The 22,498-nt window shown below is 45.6% G+C and overlaps 1 protein-coding gene across 1 annotated transcript in view; it reads right to left on the bottom strand.

Annotated features, from left to right (window-relative positions):
• Nucleotides 1–22,498, bottom strand: part of dscaml1 (Down syndrome cell adhesion molecule like 1) — a 126,296-nt gene that overhangs the window by 83,432 nt on the left and 20,366 nt on the right. The window contains exon 3 of the mRNA XM_083773633.1: nt 10,735–10,881. Within this exon, the coding sequence (XP_083629759.1) occupies nt 10,735–10,881 (147 nt within the window). The remainder of the gene's footprint in view (nt 1–10,734; nt 10,882–22,498) is intronic.

Raw genomic sequence — 22,498 nt, 5'->3', positions numbered from 1 at the left:
TGTGTTATAGAACATAATGTTTCATATACGGCTCGGTTTCACATGAGGTTCTCAGAACATATTTGGGCCCTGCCCAGGCCAGGAAGAGGTCCAACAAGAGAACACCATGTTCTACTGAACTCTCAGTGCTACTGCACTGAGAGTGTATAGACCCCCGGGGGTCCTTGAGCGAGTTCCAGGGGGTCCCCAGCTAAATGATAGTTTGGAACAAATGGACCATTATGGGTCTGTAACTCTGAGAGTGTACAAATGGAACCAACCGGACCCTATAACGGGTCCGTTTGGTTTGCATTTGTACACTCTCAGAGTCAAATCAACATCGATTTTACAATATAAATCAGGGGGGGGGGCAGAGATAGAAATGCCATTAAATGGGGGTCCGTAGACAAGAGATAGCGCTGCACGGGGGGGGGGGGGGGGGGGAGTTGCAACACTCAGTGTGATTTTCACAAAACTGTCAGGATGTAGAAGACATTTTTAGAATCTGATCTCAGGTCAGGGTTAAAAGCAACTATACGATAACATCTGCGTCTGTGTGGTTTTGTATAGCAAAAGCGCTACATGGGCTGCATGGCCCCACCCTACATCTCAGACCTTCTGCTTCCAAAACATAATGTAAGATCACTCCGGTTTTCAGACAAGGGCCTATAGTACTGAAAACTCTGGCGACTAAACGGGCCGTCAATCTCGCCTTTTAAGAAGTTGCTGAAAACATATTCATTCCGTTTGTTTATATTTTGAGCTGTGATAGGTCTACCTGACGTTTTTGTACGGGCCAATGTTTTTGTTGTCTTCTTTGTTTGCCTTTCTCCTTGTCGTGTTAATAATCTTGTGTTTTAAATTGATTGTTTTTTTTTACCTTGTCGGCCACTGTATACAGCACTTTACACACTTTATAAATAAAATGTGCTTACTTACTTATCTTCTGTCGGACAGCCTGAAGCCACAACGATGCAGTTCCGCTACATTTCTCCATCATAACGCATGACTATAGCCCCCCCCCCCCCCCCCATGTGTTCTACTCCACTGACCATTATGAACTATTGATGTGTGTGTGTGTGTGTGTGTGTGTGTGTGTGTGTGTGTGTGTGTGTGTGTGTGTGTGTGTGTGTGTGTGTGTGTGTGTGTGAGAGAGAGAGAGGGACCAGATTGACCTCCACAGAGAGATGGTATCTCCCTGCATCATTAATAGCTAATCAATGGCCTCTCTGGGATATATGGAGCTCCCTGGGGAGTGCTTCAATACATATGTCGGGATATCAACACACACACACACGCACACGTGCACACACACATGCACACACACACACGCACGCAGGCTTACACACACGCACGCACGCACGCGTGAGACAGAGACGGAGAGAATAAAAATAGAATGGGTAAAAGAGAAATTGAGCACGGCCAAAGAAACGAAACGAGAGACTGTAAATTGTGCCAATCTATTTCACCTGTCTGCTCTCTCTCTCTCTCTCTCTCTCTCTCTCTGTCTCTCTCTATTATATGTACAGTATATCCTATTCTCTTCATTTATCACCGCTGTACTCCTCCTCCCATTCACTGTGTCTCCTCTCCATTCATCCTTCCATCTGTTCATCTTTTCAAAAATACGTTTAATACATTTTGAAAACGTGAAATGGGACATTCTGCACTTTGTATACTTAAGTCAAGTCATTTTTTTTATTCTGGACTTTTACTTAAGCATGCGAGTACGTGCTTCTTCTGGACGTCCGTCCATCTGCCAATCAATGAATCCGTCCGTCCGTCCGTCCGTCCGTCCCTACCATGCATATCTTCAGGTCACGGGTCATTAATTTAGTGCCAGAGGATGTGTTGGAACCAGATATCTTTCAAATTGCCATTCCCCCACTACGCATGCACGCACACACACACACACACACACACACACACACACACACACACACACACACACACACACACACACACACACACACACACACACACACACACAGGTACCTTGCACAATGAAATCCTGCATTGAACATAGTGTAATAAGTGTGATGTGAACACAACAGGCACAACTTACATGGCATTTCCCACAGTTTGGAGAGAGTTGAGAATAAGCAATGATGAACTTAATGATGCAAAAAGCAGGCTCTAAATACCAATAATGATAATAATATAAAGGAACCTCAACCCAACCAAGTGTTGCATGAGCCAGACGAGATATAGAAAGAATATTTGGAGCTCTGATAAAAATGAGATTTTAAAAAAGTGTTCATTTTCTTAACTCACTTGACATGCAATAATATATTGGTGAGATGGAGCAGTGGGGTCCGGGGACCCCCAGGGGTCCTTGAGGGAGTTCCAGGGGGTCCCCAGCTAAATGATAGTTTGGAACCAAATGGACCCTTATGGGTCTGTATACCTCTGAGAGTGTACAAATGGAACCAAATGGACCGCTATGTCCGATGGAAGTCTTAAAACGTACTAAAAACGCAAATTAAACAATGAAAACATATGCCTCGTGTATATAACTCGTGAGCGGGAGGGAAATGAAAACATCCATATAGGAGAGGTTTAGCTTGGTATAAACCTTTAAAAGTATTTCTATGCTCTCTCTCTCTCTCAGACAGACAGACAGACAGACAGACAGACAGACAGACGTGCTGTACCCATCCATGTTCACTGTACAATCTCTCTGCTATGCATGATCACAGGCACAAACAACATGCCACATACACACACATATTAACGTGATACATGATAGAGGTGTGGGGCAGGACACACACACACACACACACACACACACACACACACACACACACACACACACACACACACACACACACACGCTCAGAGTCATATATACAGGCACATGCATGCATATATACACCTTGGCTGTGCACAGTTAGTGCATGCATAAGTAGCAGAGAGGAAGGGGAGCCATCTTCTCTGAGCAAGGCCAAATGAATTCGCCGAAGCGCTATGCAAATGTTCCCCGGGCTAATGAGACTGCCTGCATGATTGGAGTGCCATTGAAATTCTCCTCGTGCACGCAGACCCCCCCCCCCCCCCCTCTCTCTCTCTCTCTACCCTCTGTCTGTCTGTCTGTCTGTCTGTCATGTCAACGTTAGTAAAATCATATCATGCACACACACGGTGGTGAAAGCCCCTGTGTGTCACGCACGCACGCACGCATGCACGCACGCACGCTCTAACAGAGAGTGCTCTGAGTCGCTCTGCACCTGCTCTCTCTCTCTCTCTAAACATCCAAACACTAGCACTGAATAAATAACCCTGCCGAACACGCACCACTGCCACGTGCACACACACACACACACACACACACACACACACACACACACACACACACACACACACAGCAGCCCATAAACACGCATCAATAAGTAAACACCAACCATTTTGCCTCAACCCCCCCCCCCTCCCCCCACAAACACACACACACACACTTTTCCCCATTGCACTTGAAGGTACAAACTGCTACCTCCCTTAAACACAGTACGCACACACACACACACACATGCGCGCGCGCGCACACACACGATCCATGTAGTGGCTAATGGTTGTAGAGAGTCGTGACCAGGGATAAATAAGTCAGGGGCAGCGACACAGCGAGAGGGGACCAGATAGTGCAGGCGTTCCAGATGGAAGGTGGAGGTGGAGAGACGAATGACAGGAGGTGAGTGAAGTGAAAGAGCCTTTTCCACGAAGCTACCGCTTAGATGCATCTTTAATGGCAGGACACACAGGAACCCTGCTCTCCTCTCGCTCCCTGGGGGCCGGGCCTGGGATGGGGACAGCAGGAAAACGGAGCGACACACCCCTCTCTCTCTCTCTCTCCCCCTCGTTTTTCATTCCATCGTGGCTGTGTCTCATGCCCGTTCCACTCCCCTCCCCTCCCCTCCCCACCCTGCATAATTCAGGATGCCATGGCGTTCACTGCCATGCCACTTTAGATTCTCTTATATTTCTGCTTGTTCGGCGCTTTATTATTTTGTTATATACTTTGTTTTGTTCGGCGGTCCCATTATCTGCCCCATCGGCGGCTGTTTGTTTTCACTCGAGGTCTGACGGTGTAGCTTTAAGTGAAAGATGACAGTCACCTCTTTGTCACCTCGACCGCCCAACGCCACCATGAGTGCTGCTCGAGACGTACGGGAGAGAGAGAGAGAGAGAGAGAGAGAGAGAGTAGTAAATATATGTATTTCCACTCTGCCGGTACTGAAAGCACATCTAAATATATGTGACCATGTCCTCTGCAAGTGTGTGTGTGTGTGTGTGTGTGTGTGTGTGTGTGCGCGCTTGTCGGGAGCAGAGCCGTGGTTATGCACTAATAAAAAGATAAGGGAATGAAGCATCCTCACACCTTCCTCATACCGCCCGCCAGGTCGCACCCGTTGCCATGGCGACCGGATAACCACTGTTTTAAGCTCCGAGTGGAGGAGGAGGCATAGTAACCGTCGACACCAGAGCATCCTCTTTCAGTTCCCCATAACTGACAACCAAACAAATGCTAATTCTCGGGCCGATGGCGATGCCAACAAACCACCAATTAGAGGGGAAAGGCAGAGAGAGACAGACAGCGAGAGAGGGAGAAAAAACATAGACACGGAGCCGAGAGAGAGAGAGCCTGTCGGTGCTGGGGCTCCAAGAAAGAAAGAGAGAGAGAGAGAGAGAGAGAGAGAGAGAGAGAGAGAGAGAGAGAGAGAGAGAGAGATTGAAAGAAAGAAAGAAAGAAAGAAAGAGATTTGGCTGTCAAGTGGTATGATAGGCCGTTGGTATATAGTGGCGAGGCCAGCTGTCAGCACACAGCCTCCTGCCTCTTCATCAAAGACCCCGTTGGATTCCCAAGCCTTTTTATTGACCGACGTTGACGGCCAACCCCGGTGACACCTGTGTCACGCCGTCAAGCCCCCCCAACGTGTATATATACCGTTGGCACGCGCTGTGGCGCTAATAAATGGGCGAGCCACTACGGCGTCTCAAGAGATATCGAATGAGAGAGAGAGAGAGAGAGTCGTGCCACACGCACGCTATACCGAGAGTTGATGGATGGACTGGATAGATGGATGAGGTGTATGTGCTGGAGCGGGAAGAATGAAAGGAGTGGTATTGAGTGTGTGTGTGTGTGGAGAGGAGAGGAGAGGAGAGGAGAGAGGAGAGAGGAGAGAGGAGAGGAGAGGAGAGGAGAGGAGAGGAGAGGAGAGGAGAGGAGAGGAGAGGAGAGGAGAGGAGAGGAGAGGCTGTCAACCAAAGATGGACTGAAGCAGAAACTGTGTTACAAATAAGACCAATTTGTCAAACAGGAACACAGTGAGAGTGAGAGAGAGGGTGAGAAAAAGAACAATTGTTTCGCAATGACTTTCAAGTCCTTCCTGCCTTTAGACATGACAACAGTTCACAGTTCACTCGCTCCAATAATTGTGATAAAAAACATGTAACTAAATGAAAAGTTACATTTCTGTTTGCTTTGGGAACTAAAGGTACACAGGGCAGATATGAGAAATGACTGCATCATGTAATAATAATAATAATAATAATAATAACCGACGCCTGAGGGCCCTAAAGAGCGAGGTCACGTGCACGCATCCGCCTCGTTACATAATTTACAATTTACAATTTAGGCATTTAGCAGACGCTCTTAATCCAGAGCGACTTACATTAAGCAATAACAAAAGCATGGCATACATGTCACATAATTATATAAAAAGTAATCATGAATCATGTATAAACTAAGAACGTAACAGTGGAGTATCTATGTAAACTACCGGTATACATATACTATACTATATTATATATTATGCATGTGTACTATAAAGTGCTATGACTACATAAAATGCAATTCTAGTGCGGTCTACGTAACAAGCTATAAGTCTGTTTAAAATACTATCTAAGTCTACATAAAGTGCTATCTAAGGGGCTAGGCTAGGGCAAGTGCTACGGGCCATGGTGGAGTCTGAAGAGGTGGGTTTTCAGACTACGGCGGAAGATTGGGAGTGAGGTTGCAGTTCTGACTGTGATGGGAAGTGCATTCCATAGTTTTGGAGCCAGAAGGGAGAATAGTTTGGGACGTGTGGAGCGTTGTCCCGGCGTCTTTAGTGAAGGTACCTCCAGCTTCCCTGCGTTGACTGATCGGAGTGCGCGGGAGGGTTTGTAGGGTACGATCATACTTGTGAGATATGGGGGAGCCATGCCTTTGGTTGCTTTGAATGCCAGCATCAGAGTTTTGTATTCTGTGCGGGCAGCGACCGGGAGCCAATGGAAGACAAGAGGCATTTTGGATCAGTTGGAGGGGCTTAAGTGCACCTGCCGGTAGGCCAGTAAGGAGGGAGTTACAATAGTAAAGTTTTGACAAGACTGTTGTCTGGATTAGGAGCTGGGCTGACTCCTGGGTGAGGAACGGTCTAATGTTATAGAGTGTAAACCTACAGGATCGAGTGACAGCTGTGTTTTGAACGAGAGCGACATGGAATGAAAGCGCATGTACTGCAGGCCATATATGGAGTGTGTCTTGAGTGTACAGGGTTTGATGAGGTCAGATCAACATATGGAATGTCAGAACAGGTCAGCTCTATATACGGAGATCTAAGGGTGGCAGTGGGGGCAGTGTCTTTTTGTTTTTTTATAATATATCATTTTTATCCCACGATTTTGTAACCCCATCTAATGTGATCCTGGCCTCTACACACCCTCTGCCAACCTGGGGAGAGCAACGGACTTGAACGCATGCTTCCTTCATGCATGACTGTCCAAGTCGCTCCTTTACACCTGACAGGGGGGAGTTTCCCTGGTTTTTCATTTCCCTGAAAAATGAACATTTTGGAGTTATGAGGTTTCCTCCCGACAGCAGAGATATGCAGCATGTATCCGTTAGTCCCTTTTATGCCCATATCCATATATGGGCATGCCCCGTTTTGTTTGTGCCCGACGCCGTGACGACACATTGCAGCTATAATATGCCCATATTTGGGCACAGCTGCATATATAGTGAACTCCTTATATGGCTATATGGCTGAGTCATGGTGACCTGAGCGTGACAACATGGTCCAGACAGACAGACAGACCCTGCAAAGATTTCTGTGAAGAGAAATTGCTGTCAAGTTTCTAATGCTTTTCTCTTTTTTTGTGCTTTGAACGCCACAAATCAAATCAATTTGAACTCCACAAGTTGGTCAAACAGGAATACATATTATGTAATATGATACAGGATTTTGCGGTAAAACAAAAAAAAACATGTTTTTGTATTTGTGTCAATGTGTATATGGCCTAACTGTGTCTAAGTTGCTTTGAAATGACATATTATTCAAACTCTTAAAGCATACAGTATACAATTTATGACCTACGCACGGTGTGTTACAGTATATTAGGGTCCATTACTATTAAACTGATACATTATGCTAGAGAACCACTTGTACACTATGCGGGCAAGTATATGCATGTGTGCATGTGTGCATGCATTCGTGCGTGCATGCTGTGCATCTGTTTGAGCTGGAGTTAGCGAATACGTCCACTGGTGAATCAATAATGCACAACCATTGAGCTTTAACTGACACGCACGCACGCACGCACGCACGCACGCATCAGTCAAACTGACTGGCCTGTTCTTACACTGTGGGATCCGTGACAAGAGAGGAGGGAATCCAACAGCAAGCTTTATCGATCCAGACTGGAAACCCCCCTTGGGCTAGGGGTTTACAAACGCACGCACGCACAGTCGCACACACACACACACACGCACGCGCGTGCGCACAACCAGTCACACAGTCATTCACGCATACGCGCATTCACCACAGCTGTGTTGGATCAATGAGCTCTCCCATGTGAATGACCGAAACATACATAGAAAGACGCACACAAACACACACATACTGCACACACACACACTCTCACACACACTCAGCATTGAGAGAGATGAAAGGGGATTCTGAGTATCAGAGGGTGAGAGAGTGCGTGTGTGTGTGTGTGTGTGTGTGTGTGTGGGGGGGGGGGGGGGGGATCTGTATCATCTGACCTGAACAGGCTTGTCTGACACCCCACAATTTACTGGAGCAAATGTCAACACGCTGCGCGCACACACACACACACGCACGCACACACACACAACCGTGGACGGCACTGGACGAGCCACTGCACAGACATCGGTCAGACACAGAGGCATCGCAATAATGCTCAATGGAGAATACAGAGAAGAATGGGGTTTACAAACAAATAAGAGTGTTTAGATGCAGGAGGTGGAGATCTCTCTCATATATATATATATACATATATATATATATATATATATATGATTGCTTATCCATGAGCTAACTTCCGGTCAAGCGCCCGGGGCACTTTTTTATCCCCCATGAGGCTCAAATAATGATTAATGTTCCAACGAACACGGCAGTACAAGTGTTAAATAGTCTGCATAATAGTCACCTTTTATTTAAATCACTTGAGAATGTCTGAGGACCTCAATGGAAACAAGTCCCCTGGACTTTCGTGTGCTATCCTTTATGTAGCTCGTGCTGTTTACATGTCTGCCTAATAAAGCATTCAATCAAATCAATCAATCTTCAAATCAATCAATGACTGTTACAACCACGCATTCACACACCACCGGCCGCTGGAGGTCAGAATTTGGTCAGCATATATTGAGAGGATGGCCCCTTGAGATGCGACGTCTCATTTTAGAGGGGGGTCCCCATACACCAGTCGTTCCCAAAGTGGGGTTCCATTTCTATACACTCTCAGAGCTAAATTAACATTGATTTTACGATTTAAATTGGGGTCTCGGAGACAGAAATGCCATTAAAATGGGGGTCCTTGAAATGAAAATGGTTGAAAATCACTGCTAGAGCTGTAAAAGATATTCTCTTATGGGGGTCCGTGGCATTTATTTTCAAGTGGGGGGTCTGCAGGCTAATGAGTGTCACTTTGGGGGTCTTTGACATGAAAAGGTTTGAGAACCACTGCCATACACACATATAGGACACCATTACAAGGTACCGTCGTCCTCAGGAGGAGTTCAGTGCCTTGCTCAACGACTTTTACACAAAGCCAGGAGGAGTCGGGAATCAAACTGCGCTCTATCCCTCCCTCCTTTCTTTCTTTCTCATGCACACACGCGCACACGCACACGCACACGCACACACACACCCACGCCCTTCACATCTTCCCCAATGTCTTGATGTATATATCCCTGTACCACGTGTAACAATAACCACAGTGGAGTCAGTCAGTCAGTGAGTGAAGCAACCGGGGATGTTCCAGGCAGAGGCCATTTCATCAGCCTCCATTTTGAATAATTGGACCATTTTCTTCATTTGATTAAGCTCTCTCTCTCACTCTCTCTCACACACACACACACACTGACAAAATGGGAGATGACAGTGTCACCACAAAACAGATTAGCGCTGAATGATTAACGGCCTCTCTGTGGTTCAGACCATCACAAACAAACATTGACACGTCACTGCAGACCAGAGTTGGTTCCAGGGGGGGGGGGGGGGGGTCCTCTTTTACCCGGTATAGGTAAAAAATAAATAAAAGATACCTGCATGAGTTGTGCGTCACATTGGGAACGTGCCTAATCAGTAATTAATGCCATATCGGAATCAAATTATATCCAGTCGCCTCTGTCATTTTACCCATGCAGCAAGTTAACAGGCTAAAGATGCACACCCCCATAAGAATAGATCGATCAAGCACACATCAGAACAGAACTATTAAGTACATTTTGGCAGAAAAATGTGACGGCCATAAAAAGAGGTTTCTCTAATGTTGTGGTTGCTGCAGTGCGACTGTGTAATGAATTGCATTTTCATAGCGCTTTTCCAAGTGCTCAAAGCGCTTTACAATGGTTCATTCATTCATACATTGGGAGGTGAAGCGGCGGACAGTCGACGCCAGCGTCCTCACTTCCCACATTCACACGAGCTCACACCGGCGAGCTCACACCGGCCGACTCATTGGAGGCAGTGCAGGGTTCAGTGTCTTGCCTCAAGGACACTTCGACATGTGGACAGGAGGAGGAGCCGGGATTCGACCCGCCGACCCAGGGATCATTGGACGACCTGCTCTACCTTATGCCTATGTGGAGCTATAGGGCGTTCACCTAGTCATTTTTATGAGTTGACTAGTTGCCTAGTTCACTAGTCGACTAGTTGTTTAACTCTTTCAGCGCCACCTGGTGGTCACCAGTTTAGGCTCTGAGTGCCAATTCTCCCATTATAAAGAAAGAAATAATTTGTAATTATATTATGCATGTAATGTGCATGTCAGCACCTGTACACCAGATTAGAGGAATTTTCAAAATATGGATGAAAAAATAATAATAAGAATAAGAATTAAAAAAAATGAAAAGTGTTTTTTGTTTTTTTTATTTTTATTCCCAAGGGGATACATCTTGACGCCCGTGGCATCCATTACAAAGACGTCAATTAGATGTTGATGGCTATTAATAACTACCTATTATGTAAAATATAATATATTTGTACATTTAAAAACTGTGTACATTGGTAATAACTATAATCTATCTACTTGAACTTGAGGCCTACACAAACAAACAAAAAACAGTCAACTAGTAGGCTATACCAACAAGGTCGACTAGTGGATTTACTAGTCCACTAGTTGCTTAATTAACCCATTCTGGGTGGGAACCCATTTTTAGAATCTGATCTCAGGTCAGAATGGGTTAATCAGACCAGTGTCTGTCCAGTGGAAACCTCGTATGAATCTGATCTCAGGTCAGCTATGCGAGGCGGTTCCTACCTGGGACGATGGACACGGTGTCTTTCTCCCAGGACACCACGCTGACGTACTCCTGGACGGCCGACGGGATGAGGCACTTGAACACGGCGACGTTGCCCCGCATGGAGCGCTGGTCGGCCACGCGCACCGTGTAGGGCTCCCTGAACACTGCATCACGGGAGAGAGAGAAGAGCTTTCAGTTTAAGCAATATTTGTCATGTGTAGGTGAGGTAAGGACCCAAACGCAGGACAGCCAGGCATGTAGAGTTCAAAACCATGAATTGGTGTTAATTCAGAAGACAGGTGAACATGAACAACTTAAAACAGACTGAAACAGGTGACAGGATACAATGACTCAACAAGGACTGACTGGGGAACAAGACTGACATAATATACACATGAGGGTTGATTACAAAATGAGACACAGCTGGAGCAAACAAACATAGAACCATGAAAACTAGACCAGGGAACAATACATAGAAATACAAGATCTAGACTGTACAATAAATGACAAAAGTCTGTGACTGAGACAATATTATACATGAGAGGCCTGTGATGCTCCAGGGACTCCGGAAAGGAGTTCTGAAAGGCAAGCGCGGAGGTGCATTAACCCATGTATATAGACATGAGACCGGATTCTACAAAATGTCTTCTAAATCACGACAGTTTTCAGAAAGAAAAAAATAAATAAAATTGTTCCAGGGATACAGGGATTGTCTGTCGTCGTCCCCCCCCCCCCCCCCCGCTGTGAAAGAATATATATTCAAAGATTTGCACCACATTTTCATTTCATTTAATTTTGGGGTAAACATACATCAACTCATTGACAGATAGATAGATAGATAGATAGATAGATAGATAGATAGATAGATAGATAGATAGATAGATAGATATCATTAGTTGGACATGTGTCTCTGTGTCTCCTGGTCTGTTCAGTGTCATTGCAGCTCATTGTGTTGCAGCTTTTAAAGTATCTAATGAAGACTGAGGCAAACCTTACACGGATATCGCTGGCAGGAAGTATATAGGCAGTGGAACAGGAATCATCAGAATGACAAAGTAGTCAAAGAACAGGGAACCAGGAAGGCAGGAACTGCATCAACAACGACAAGCTATGAACTGGCAGTGTGTGTGTGTGTGTGTGTGTGTGTGTGTGTGTGTGTGTGTGTGTGTGTGTGTGTGTGTGTGTGTGTGTGTGTGTGTGTGTGTGTGTGTGTGTGTGTGTTGCAAAGAGTCCAGTCTTTATAGGGAGCAGGTTGATTAGCAAAGAGTTCACAGGTTTGCTGATGAGGGAGTTGGACACAGGTGTGTAAGTGGGACTGCAGTGTGGTGGAAATGAATGTGGGAGTGGCCATGGTGGAGGAGTCACAGACTGAGGGAGAGAGATACTGTGACACTTTCAAAGAGTCACCGTGGCAAAGCTACGTCGCAGAGACAAGCGGAAGGTTGTGCATGGCCGAGGGACCTGTCACATACAGGCGCACCCCCCCCCCCCACACACACACACACAGACACACACACACACACACACACACACACACACACACACACACACACACACACACACACACACACACACACACACTCTGAAAGTGTGTGCCGGCGCTCAGAGAGGGTGGTATAGGCTAATGAAGGCAGGCTTAATGATGAAAACACAAGCCTGTGGCTATAACCAAATTATCTCCCCGTTATAACTCTGTCACATTTGCATTGCTGGGAAATGTGCAGGTCACGTCTAGGGTCGGAAATCAGGGACGATCGGGAGATCCCTAGTATCAATATTTTATCCTGTTAAAAAGGCCATTCAGTATTTCAGCCGTGACGTGAGCGCCCCCTCCAGAGATACTGCCCCGTCTGCCCCACACTGGATACTATCGCCATTTTATTTATTATTGTGTCAACTAAATCCTCATTAAATGCAAACTAGATTCAACATGCTCAAGCCTGCATGCACACCTGTTACCACCTTCAATAATAATAATAATAATAATAATAATAATAATAATAATAATAATAATAATAATAATAATAATAATAATAATAATAATAATAAAATAATAATAATGTCCTTTCGGAAAAATAACGTCATTGTAAAAAGATTCACGTGTTTAGATATTCTATTTACAATGAGATGCGGACGGCAGCTGGTGCCACTTGGACCTGGACGTAACGTAGGACTACAAAATGACGTCGCACTTAAAATGCTGAATTGAGTTTAGTCCACACTCCCCCCTCCCCCCTAGAGTGGAGCCGAAATCATTTCGGCACTACAGCGGTAAAATAGGAGTATGAATCGGCCCTCAGTCCGACATGTGGGAAGCGCTCGCACATGCGCTGCTCCCCCCGTGCTTGCGGTTATGGGTAGGTTAGCGTTTGAGGTATAGGTTGACGTTTGTCGGAACCAGCCTATACACGTCATTCACTTTTCTTCGTGATATTCATGACATTAGACTGGATATTGTCTCTGATTTTGGATAATGTACTATTGTGATATGGCATAAGTGTTCTATACAAATATATAAATATCGGATCGGGGAAAAATCGGTATTGGCAGATATACTCAAAATCAAACGGGATACAAAACATTTGACCGGGGACATCCCTATTATGTGTAACGTCGCGCTTATCTCCCTTCCTTGATTAGAGTTGGAGAAAAAAAAATAAGTTAAACAGTATAACAGAGGACAAAATTAACAAGATGGCTACAATTTGATTACAGAAATGAAACGTGGCCCCAGCAAGCTAAACACTGTGCAGACGGGGTCTGTGTGTGGGGTGACATTCTAAAATAAATCTATCACCAAGCTATTCCAGCAGGCTTCCCCTTCAAAATGAGGACAGTAATGGCTTAACAATGTAAAATACACAAAGTGTGGTGCACACACACGCGCACGCACACACACACAGAGCCCCGCCCTCATGTGCTCTCTCTCTCTCTCTCTCTCTCTCTCTCTCTCTCTCTCTCTCTCTCTCTCTCCCCCAGCTCTCTCTCCAGTGATATAATTAACGCGTAGCCTGAAGGCCAGTTTCCTTGGTCATTAATAATGCTTTATGCCAGCCGCCATTGTCACTGGAACCCAGTGGAACCAAAGCCAACGTCCTTGTCCAAATGGCGGGGAGTCTTTCACCTTTAACCAATACAGGACGGGAAGCCCTTTTTGGTTCTTTTGATCACTATATGTGTTATACTTTTAAGCTATTGAAAAATAGCAGATTTTACTGCTATTTTTGGAGAAAAAAAATTGAAAATCGTGGCGCAAATCTTTGAATAAATGTGATTTCAACGTTTTTAACTCAAATCTTTGCTTCTGGGGAGGCGGTCCCTGGAACAACATATTTTCAGATGGGGGGTCCGCAGCGAAACACAGATAATTCTGCGGGTCCTTGGCATGAAAAAGGTTGAGCACCACTGACACAGAAACATGAGGTATTTCAGAAAACTGTTAAAGACTTTTTTTTTTCTCATAATATATAATCGGCCTCAGGTCTAAATGGCTTAAGTCCCGAGCTTAATCTCCAAAGTCTTTCTCTGATTCCGCGCGTCGCTTTCGCTCTGCTCTACTTTCCCCACAACGTGTGCTGACCCATTGGACCTTCCTTTCTTCTCTGCTGGTTTGTGAAGGAGATTAGACTATACTATATATATATATATATATATATATATATATGAGCGCTACTGTTGAAGGGGAGACTGTTGAAATTCAATTGCAGTATATTATAGGTGTCCCCCCGGCGTGAACAGGCTGGCGTGACAAGAGTGAAATCCCCAGAGCCGCCTTTTACACTGAAAGTGTAGGTTTTCATTTAACTCGGGAGTGTGTCCAAATGTAACCGACATACACTCCTGACTAAATGAATGAATGTATATTTCTCAACAAGCCCTTGACAAATATTATACTGCCTATATGGGTGTCAGCAGTTTATATCAGAACGTTATATGTAAAGATAATTTCCATGACCATAATTAAATTAACAACAAAATATCTAAACTATATATATATTTTTTTTTTTTATTAAAATAGCCAATCTACATGAAGCGCACAACGTGCCACAACGTATAGATCGGCTATTTTAACTATTCTAAAAAATGTCTTTCGGTCATTCCGGCCATAACGAAGAGTGATTCGACCCCCATGCTTTGGGATCGCACTGCAATTGTTGGCATGCCACAGCGGGCGGCTGCTAGAGTGTAAACCGCGCCCACATCGTCCGTCTCTATCCGTTATAGACTCTTATTTTAAGGATAGGCACGTTATTATTATTATACATTCTGGAAACAGCCAACCAATTGGAGACAGTCTGGGCGTGGCCGGCGGCCTCAGGGGTGTGGTCGTGTGCCAAACATTCCAGTGCAATCCCAAATCCTTTGTATATAAACTCTGTGCAACTCTCTCAAAAAAAGTGATTTTCTTTCAGTTTATCCTTATATGATGTTTAAATATTTTGTGCTCTGCGGAGCGTATGGGGGGGGGGGGGGTCTTCTTCCACTCGGGTCTACGGGGCAAGAGGGGGGGCCTCGCTAATGTGAGGTGAAGCCTCATTTGTAAACAAGTCAAAGCTAAAGGCCAAATAATGCCAATCAGGTCTTTCATTTAAATTCTTCATTGAAACAGTGCGCGCCGCTTTTCTCATTGACGCCGACGACTACGTTACGGATCAATGTGCCCCCCCCCCCCCCCCCCCCCCGGTCGATTGAGTAGCCTCGACGGCCGTCGAGGACCAGCCAATACGTTCAATCATTTATTTACTCTCCGATTGACCCGGCTGCCACTCGTCGTCAATGGTAGGGAAAATCCCCCCACAACGTCAAAATATTGAGCCTCTCACGGGGTGTTTAAAGTCAGCCCTGATGAGCTGAAGAGGAGGTTGGATGTTTGGTGCAGCGATGACACTCTTCTCCGCAGCTGTCAATTAGGGATGCCTCCCCATCTCATGTACAGCCATACAGCAGAGGTTCAGATCCAGTCAAGGGCACCTACAGAGGTTTCACCTCCTGTGCTGCAGCAACAACGCAGCACACCTTGTCCTTTTCTCTAAAACATACAGCTCATCTCTATTAACCACATGAACCCTTGCGGCGTCCCTATTACGGGGCGAGCCTTCACAGTGTGTCACGAGTCGCTCGTCAACGGGGGCTATTTTTGGAGCAAAGAGTTTTTCGGGGGAAACAGTGGACATATGGAGCCCATGGCGGAACCCGCCGGTCAGCTATAAATATATACTGTAATATAGCTAGGGTTTAAAATATGGTCGGTTATACCCTCTTTAAATCTCTTTAAAAGAAAATAAAAAAACAGCCCTCCAACCTCCGTGCCTCGAGCTCGCCGCCCTTGTGTATACGCCGCCATGTAAACAGCTTTAATGAGAGGTAACTGTTGTGATATGGCGTTGTCATTTGACACACGTTCCTGCTCAGAGATATGAAGGGTGCAGAGGGGAAGGGGGAGAGGTGGGGGGGGGGGGGGGGGGGGGGGCTGTACGTACTGTATATATTCATTCTCTTTAACCCGCTCTGGACTGGAACCCCTTTGGTGTTTAAGTATAACATCATTCATGTTATACTTTAGCTGTTGAAAAATCGCAGTTCTACAAGCTCGTAGCGCGGCGCCGAGTGCCTTGTCCTTGTCCTTGTCTCGAGTGCCGCACCGAGTGCCGCGCTACAAGCTTGTAGAACTGCTATTTTTTGAAAGATCATGAAAATGTGGCGTACATTTTTTTAGTATATATTCTTTCAGAGCGAACGTTTTTTTTTAAACTCCAAATCTTTGCTTCTGGGGGGGGGGGGGTCCCTGGAACACTACAAAAAGCATGGAACAAACTCCGGTAAACTCCCGAATTGTACCACCCATGTATATTACCGTATATTACTGTATATGCCTGCTAAACTTGAGGTTTACGGGCAAATCTGGTGCCCATAATTGCCCGTTATAACTCCTCTTTTCACACAGTGATATATATTTTCAGATGGGGGGGTCAGTGGCATAATTACATATAATTTTTGGGGGTCCTTGACATGAAAATGTTTGAAAACATGGGTTTTTCAGAAAACTTTAGAAGACAATTTTGTAAGAATCGTCCTCAGGTCTAAATGGGTTAAGGCCGTACGGTGCGACAGGATGCAAATGTGTAGCCGGGGACTGATTTGAGTGTAAATTGCAGCTCCCCCTCATCACACCGCGCGGCTCAATCATTAGGAGGTTACTGATGGCTGACTATATTCAGACCGCGGTTATATGGTTGCCTAGGAACGGGGCTTAAAACACAGGGTCTGGTGGTGGTGTGTGTGTGTGTGTGTGTGTGTGTGTGTGTGTGTGTGTGTGTGTGTGTGTGTGTGTGTGTGTGTGTGTGTGCGCTGCATGGGCGCACTGGGAGGCAAGCCCTGTATCACTGTCACTTCAATAATTAACCACGGGGAAACCAAATACTGCATTTACTTATTCATAAAGCAAGTGCGCAAAAAAACAAAAACACAACAGAGAGGGAGAAATACAGAGAGAGAGAGAGAGAGAGAGAGAGAGAGAGAGAGGGGAAGGGGGGTGGGGGGAGAAATGAACTTATGTGCGGTTCACATTATTATTGAATGGAGGGGGAATTGACAACATGTAGTGTACCGATGTAGGATCGGATCAGGGACACCCCCCCCCCCCACCCCCGCCGCACTACGAGCTTGTAGGTCTGCTATTTTCTGGAGAAAAAAATCGTGAAAACATGTGGCGCGAATCTTTGAATATATATTATTTCAGAGCGAACGTTTTTAACTCAAATCTTTGCTTCTGGGAAAAAATTGTTTGAGCACCAATGACTATAGAAACATATAGGGTTTTTCAGAAAACTGTCAGGATTTATAGAAGGTATTTGTGGAGTCAGATGAAGAGGGCCAGCCATATAGACCAAGGATAGACAAAGGTTCCCAGGGAGCACCTGCTCTCTTTGGCTCGCGTCCGTCTGTCTGTCTGTCTGTCTGTCTGCCTGTCTGTCTGTCTGCCTGTCCGCCTGTCCGTCTGTCCGTCTGTCCGCCTGTCCGTCTGTCCGTCTGTCCGTCTGTCTGCACGGGTGCGAGGAGCGTGTTTTAGTTCAGGAGACAAAGGAGAACATGAGGCCTGCAGCAGCGCACTGAACAGGTGAACCCGGTTCCCATCAGCTGTGGCGGGTGTGTGCGTGCCTGCGTGCATGCGTGCGTGCGTGCGTGCGTGCGTGCGTGCGTGCGTGCGTGCGCAATTGTATTACACTCTATTTGGACCAAATGTTCGAACAAGTAGAACTAGAATGGTGAGGGCTATTCCCATGGTTCTCACAACAGTCGGTTGCTTTATATGTATTCGGGGAGTATAGACTTAAAATTATGAAAATATTGGGGTTGTGGTATACACTAGTATAGGTTATGATTACACATTACTAGGTATATAACGATTAGGAGGTTTGAAAATAGCAGATCTACCTGAAAATATTTTCTGCCTAATAGGGCTGGTAAAAAAAGAAATGCGGGGGACGATTTTTTTTCCCAATGACATTCATAAAATCAACATCCTAAAATGTCCTCACATGGTGTAGTCAGTCAAACAAACTGTGTGTGTGTGTGCGTGCGTGCGTGCGTGCGTGCGTGCGTGCGTGCGTGCATGTGTTCCAGCGTGTGTTGGAAAAATAGTAACCCTGAGCTGTGTAACAAAGGTGTAACAAAGGTGTGGATTGCCAGCCAGTATCGTCAGCATCTATACAGTCTAGTCTGCTTGACAGAGATCCGCACAGTGACGCACACACCGTCCACCGTGCACGTGAACATGACTCCGTAGTACGTTCCGTGCACGTGAACAAACATGACTCCGTAGTACGTTCCGTGCACGTGAACAAACATGACTACGTAGTATGTTCCGTGCACTGAGTTGAACTGAAGTGCAGCGCAAGTGAGTCACATCTTTTCTCGCGGACGTATACGTGAATTGGTCATCACGGCGAATTGCAACTTCATGTCAAAAACCACTCCAAAAAAAGCTTTGAGTGGTTTGTATATAATTATATACAATAAATCGTGGGAGGAGAGGAGAGGAGAGGAGAGGAGAGGAGAGGAGAGGAGAGGAGAGGAGAGGAGAGGAGAGGAGAGGAGAGGAGAGGAGTAGATTGTTACAAAACATTAAAGAATGAATAAAAAAACAGTATAAGCTCCGGAGCCTGAGGTCCAAATCATATACTAAAAGCTTGTTTGTTTTTTGTTTGTCTGACACAACAACATACAGCAATATGGTTCTCAAATGTGGGGTCCTTGAGGGAGTTTCATAACATAAAAAAATGAGGAACAGCTTTAAAAAAGTAATTTTTTACCCGTGATATGCACTCAACGTATAGGGAGGCGTATGAAAGGGATTCATTGTATTATAATGTCACCAGCTAGTCCCCAAATTATATAAAATAAAATAAAATAAAAAATTCAACTGAATGTATCGGAAATGGAAATGAAGAGTGTACATAGTACACATACATGCATGCACTTTCCTTAATGATTATATCTGGTTTCAGTATTCATTTATGATATATTTTCTCTAATATTGAGGTTGTTTTTGCAGTCAGTTTGTATTGGGGGTGGGGCGAGGATCACGAGACATGGCCAAAGCATTTCCGGGGATCCCCGGCCAAAAACGTTGAGAACCCCTGAGCTATAGAAGGTAATCCAATGAGAGAATGTACTGTATAAGGGACTCATTCAGATTTCTGTCTTCCCACCTACAGAAAATACAGTTGTAGAATTCTGTATAGGCCTATACCCATTTTTACCTGGGAACGATTCCACAAATGTCTTCTAAATCCTGACAGTTTTCTGAAAAACTGTTGCTATGTCAGTGGTTCTCAAACTATTTAATGTCAAGGACCCCTAGAATTATATCTATTTGGCCATCGACCCCCATCTGAAAATATGTTGTTCCAGGGACCCCTCCCAGAAGCAAAGATTTGAGCTAAAAACGAACGCTCTGAAACATTTGGGCCACATTTTCACGAGTTTAAAAAAATAGCAGTCCTACAAGCTCGTAGCGTGCCACTCGGTGGCGCGCTATGAGCTTGTAGATCTGCTATTTTTCAATAGCTAAAGCATAACATAATGCTTTAAACACCACACAAAAGGGGTTCCCGCCCAAAATGAGATAGTAACTGCATCGAAAAATCCATTTTAATTCTAAGAATCGAAGTATATCGAAATGGTAACTCAACTGTATCGTTTGACTTTGTATCGTATTGTGTCGTTTTGAAATGCAAATAATGGGTATCGAATCATTTGGAATGCAAATAATCGACTGTATCAATACGTGTGCTGTGCATTGAAACCTATTGAATCGCCTATATTGAACCAATATATCGTCCATGTATCGTATCGTCAACCATGTGTCATGATACGTATCGTATATCGCTGTTAAAATGTATCGTTACACCCCTAATAAAGACGAATAGGTTAAACGAGTCTAACAACAGGGCGTACCCGGCACACCAGCTCTTTTCAAAAGGCTTCATGCGTATATCATGTCCTTGACATGAAGAGGTTTGAGAAATAATGAACTATATGGCAGTGGTTGTCAACCTTTCCCATATCAAGGTCCATTATTTATTGGGAATTTGAGCCACAGGTATTTAACCATTTAGCCTGCTAATCAGGCACAGGTGTTGCCAGTGGCAGACGGCAGAGGCTAACCGTTTTCCACTGTGTTCAGGACTAGGAGGGCTGGTCGCCTGTGTTTGTTACAGTTTCTTTCTTATTATTTTATCTGTATGTTGTATAGGAAAATGACTGCAGAGAATGAAGCAAAGTTAAACTCAACGGACATGTTTTGGAGATCAGTTCGTACTGAGCACACGTAGGAACTTCCACCTGGTATAGGACTTTAGGCACTACACCCTATATACCTAAAGAATATGTCCACGTTTCCATAATGTTGCTTTGGTAACAAAAAGAGATAACAGGCAAACGTTGATCAAAATAACAATTATTTTATAATACATTCTCTAATATGTAGAGTGACTTCTTGTAAATCAAGTAGGCCTAATGCAGATGTTTAAGAAAGAAAATGTGTAAAGAGTGTAAAAAACCAAACGAACCCTGTCAATTGAGTTAAAGAACTCTTGCCAACTGTTCATCATTTAGCTGGGGACCACCTGGAATCTGCTCAAGGACCACTGGTGGTCCCCGGACTGGTTGAAAACCACAGAACTATAGGACACAATATGGGTTGCATGGGTGAGGATGAATGAATGAATGAATGGATGAATGAATGGATGGACGGACGGACGGACGGGCGGGCGGACGGGCGAACGAGCGAATGAACGAACGAACGAACGAACGAACGAACGAACGAACGAACGAACGAACGAACGAACGAACGAATGAATGAATGAATGAACGAACGAATGAATCACATTGTTTTTTCTAAAACTAAAACGTTTGCAAGGGACTAGTGGACGAGAGATCCAGTAGCCTATAAGTAAAAGACACAAAAAGACAGTGGGCTATATTTTCGTCCATGCTAATCCCCTTTGCCTTTTTTGAAGACAGACAGACAGACAGACAGACAGACAGACAGACAGACAGACAGAGAGAGAGGTGTGCATATGAAGGGAGAGAGATGAGGGGGGGCAGGGTGTGTGTGTGTGTGTGGGGGGGGGGGTTGTCACACTGTCAGCTGCCATCACTCTCCTGCACCACCTGAGACAGGATGTGTGTGTGTGCCACACCCAACCGCACATGCCTCCGTCACCCGTGGCAACCGGACGCGCGCACGTGTGCATGCATGCATGCGCGCGCGTGCAGTGTGCGCGCATGCGTGCGATGTCGGCGCTACATGCAGAACGCTGCGGGTAATGAAGTGCACACACACACACACACACACACGCACGCACGCGTGGGCGCGTCGCACGGTGGCTGGTTGGTGGTGGTGGTGGTGGGCGTGGAGGCTGTGGCGTTGTGGTTGCCTCAGCATTTAATTGATTAATTGTTGTAATTATTTGGGAGGGAAGGTCATCCCCGACGCCCAGGCTGTGGCTGGAAGGTCACTGTCACGCTGGAGGGGCCGCTGGGCCCTCTGGGGACCATGCCGGGCCATATGGGTGTGTGTCCACGTGTGTGTGTGTGTGTGTGTGTGTGTGTGTGTGTGTGTGTGTGTGTGTGTGTGTGTGTGTGTGTGTGTGTGTGTGTGTGTGTGTGTGTGCGGTATGTGGGGGGAGGGAGGGTCCTTTAAGTGTGTGTGTGTGGGATGTAGTAGCAAACCGCTGACCGTCTTCAGCACATTCATAAAGTCGAACGTGAAAAACAAAAAAAATCTTCCCTGCGTCGTCCACGATCGACACGATAACGCAATGCAACGGTATATATCAACGTGAATGTCTGTCTGTCTGTCTGTCTGTCTGTCTGTCTGTCTGTCTGTCTGTCTGTCTGTCTGTCTGTCTGTCTGTCTGTCTACACTCCCCCCACCTGGCCCAATGCTCTGACAAAGAGCTGGCCATGAGTCACCCAGAACCAGCTTGACAAAAATGGTTCTCTCTGTGTGTGTGTGTGTGTGTGTGTGTGTGTGTGTGTGTGTGGTTAGGGGACTTTCCAGTCCATGGACAGATGGAGAGACAGGGAGACAGGAGGCCTGTTGGCATGAGTTTAGGCACAGGCTGGTGCGTGCATGCCTGCGTGCGTGCGCGTGTGTGTGTGTGTGTGCCTGCGTGCGTGCGTGCGTGCGTTTATGCATGTGCGACCGTGCGTGCGTATATGTATATTAAGGTCACGTCACGTGCACTTTCCATGCATGTTCCCCATACGTCG

Source organism: Protomyctophum parallelum, assembly GCF_964188405.1.
Source record: "Protomyctophum parallelum genome assembly, chromosome: 9".
Taxonomy (NCBI): domain Eukaryota; kingdom Metazoa; phylum Chordata; class Actinopteri; order Myctophiformes; family Myctophidae; genus Protomyctophum; species Protomyctophum parallelum.
The sequence above is the reverse complement of the archived record's forward strand: the minus strand, read 5'-3'. Positions and strand labels throughout refer to the sequence as shown.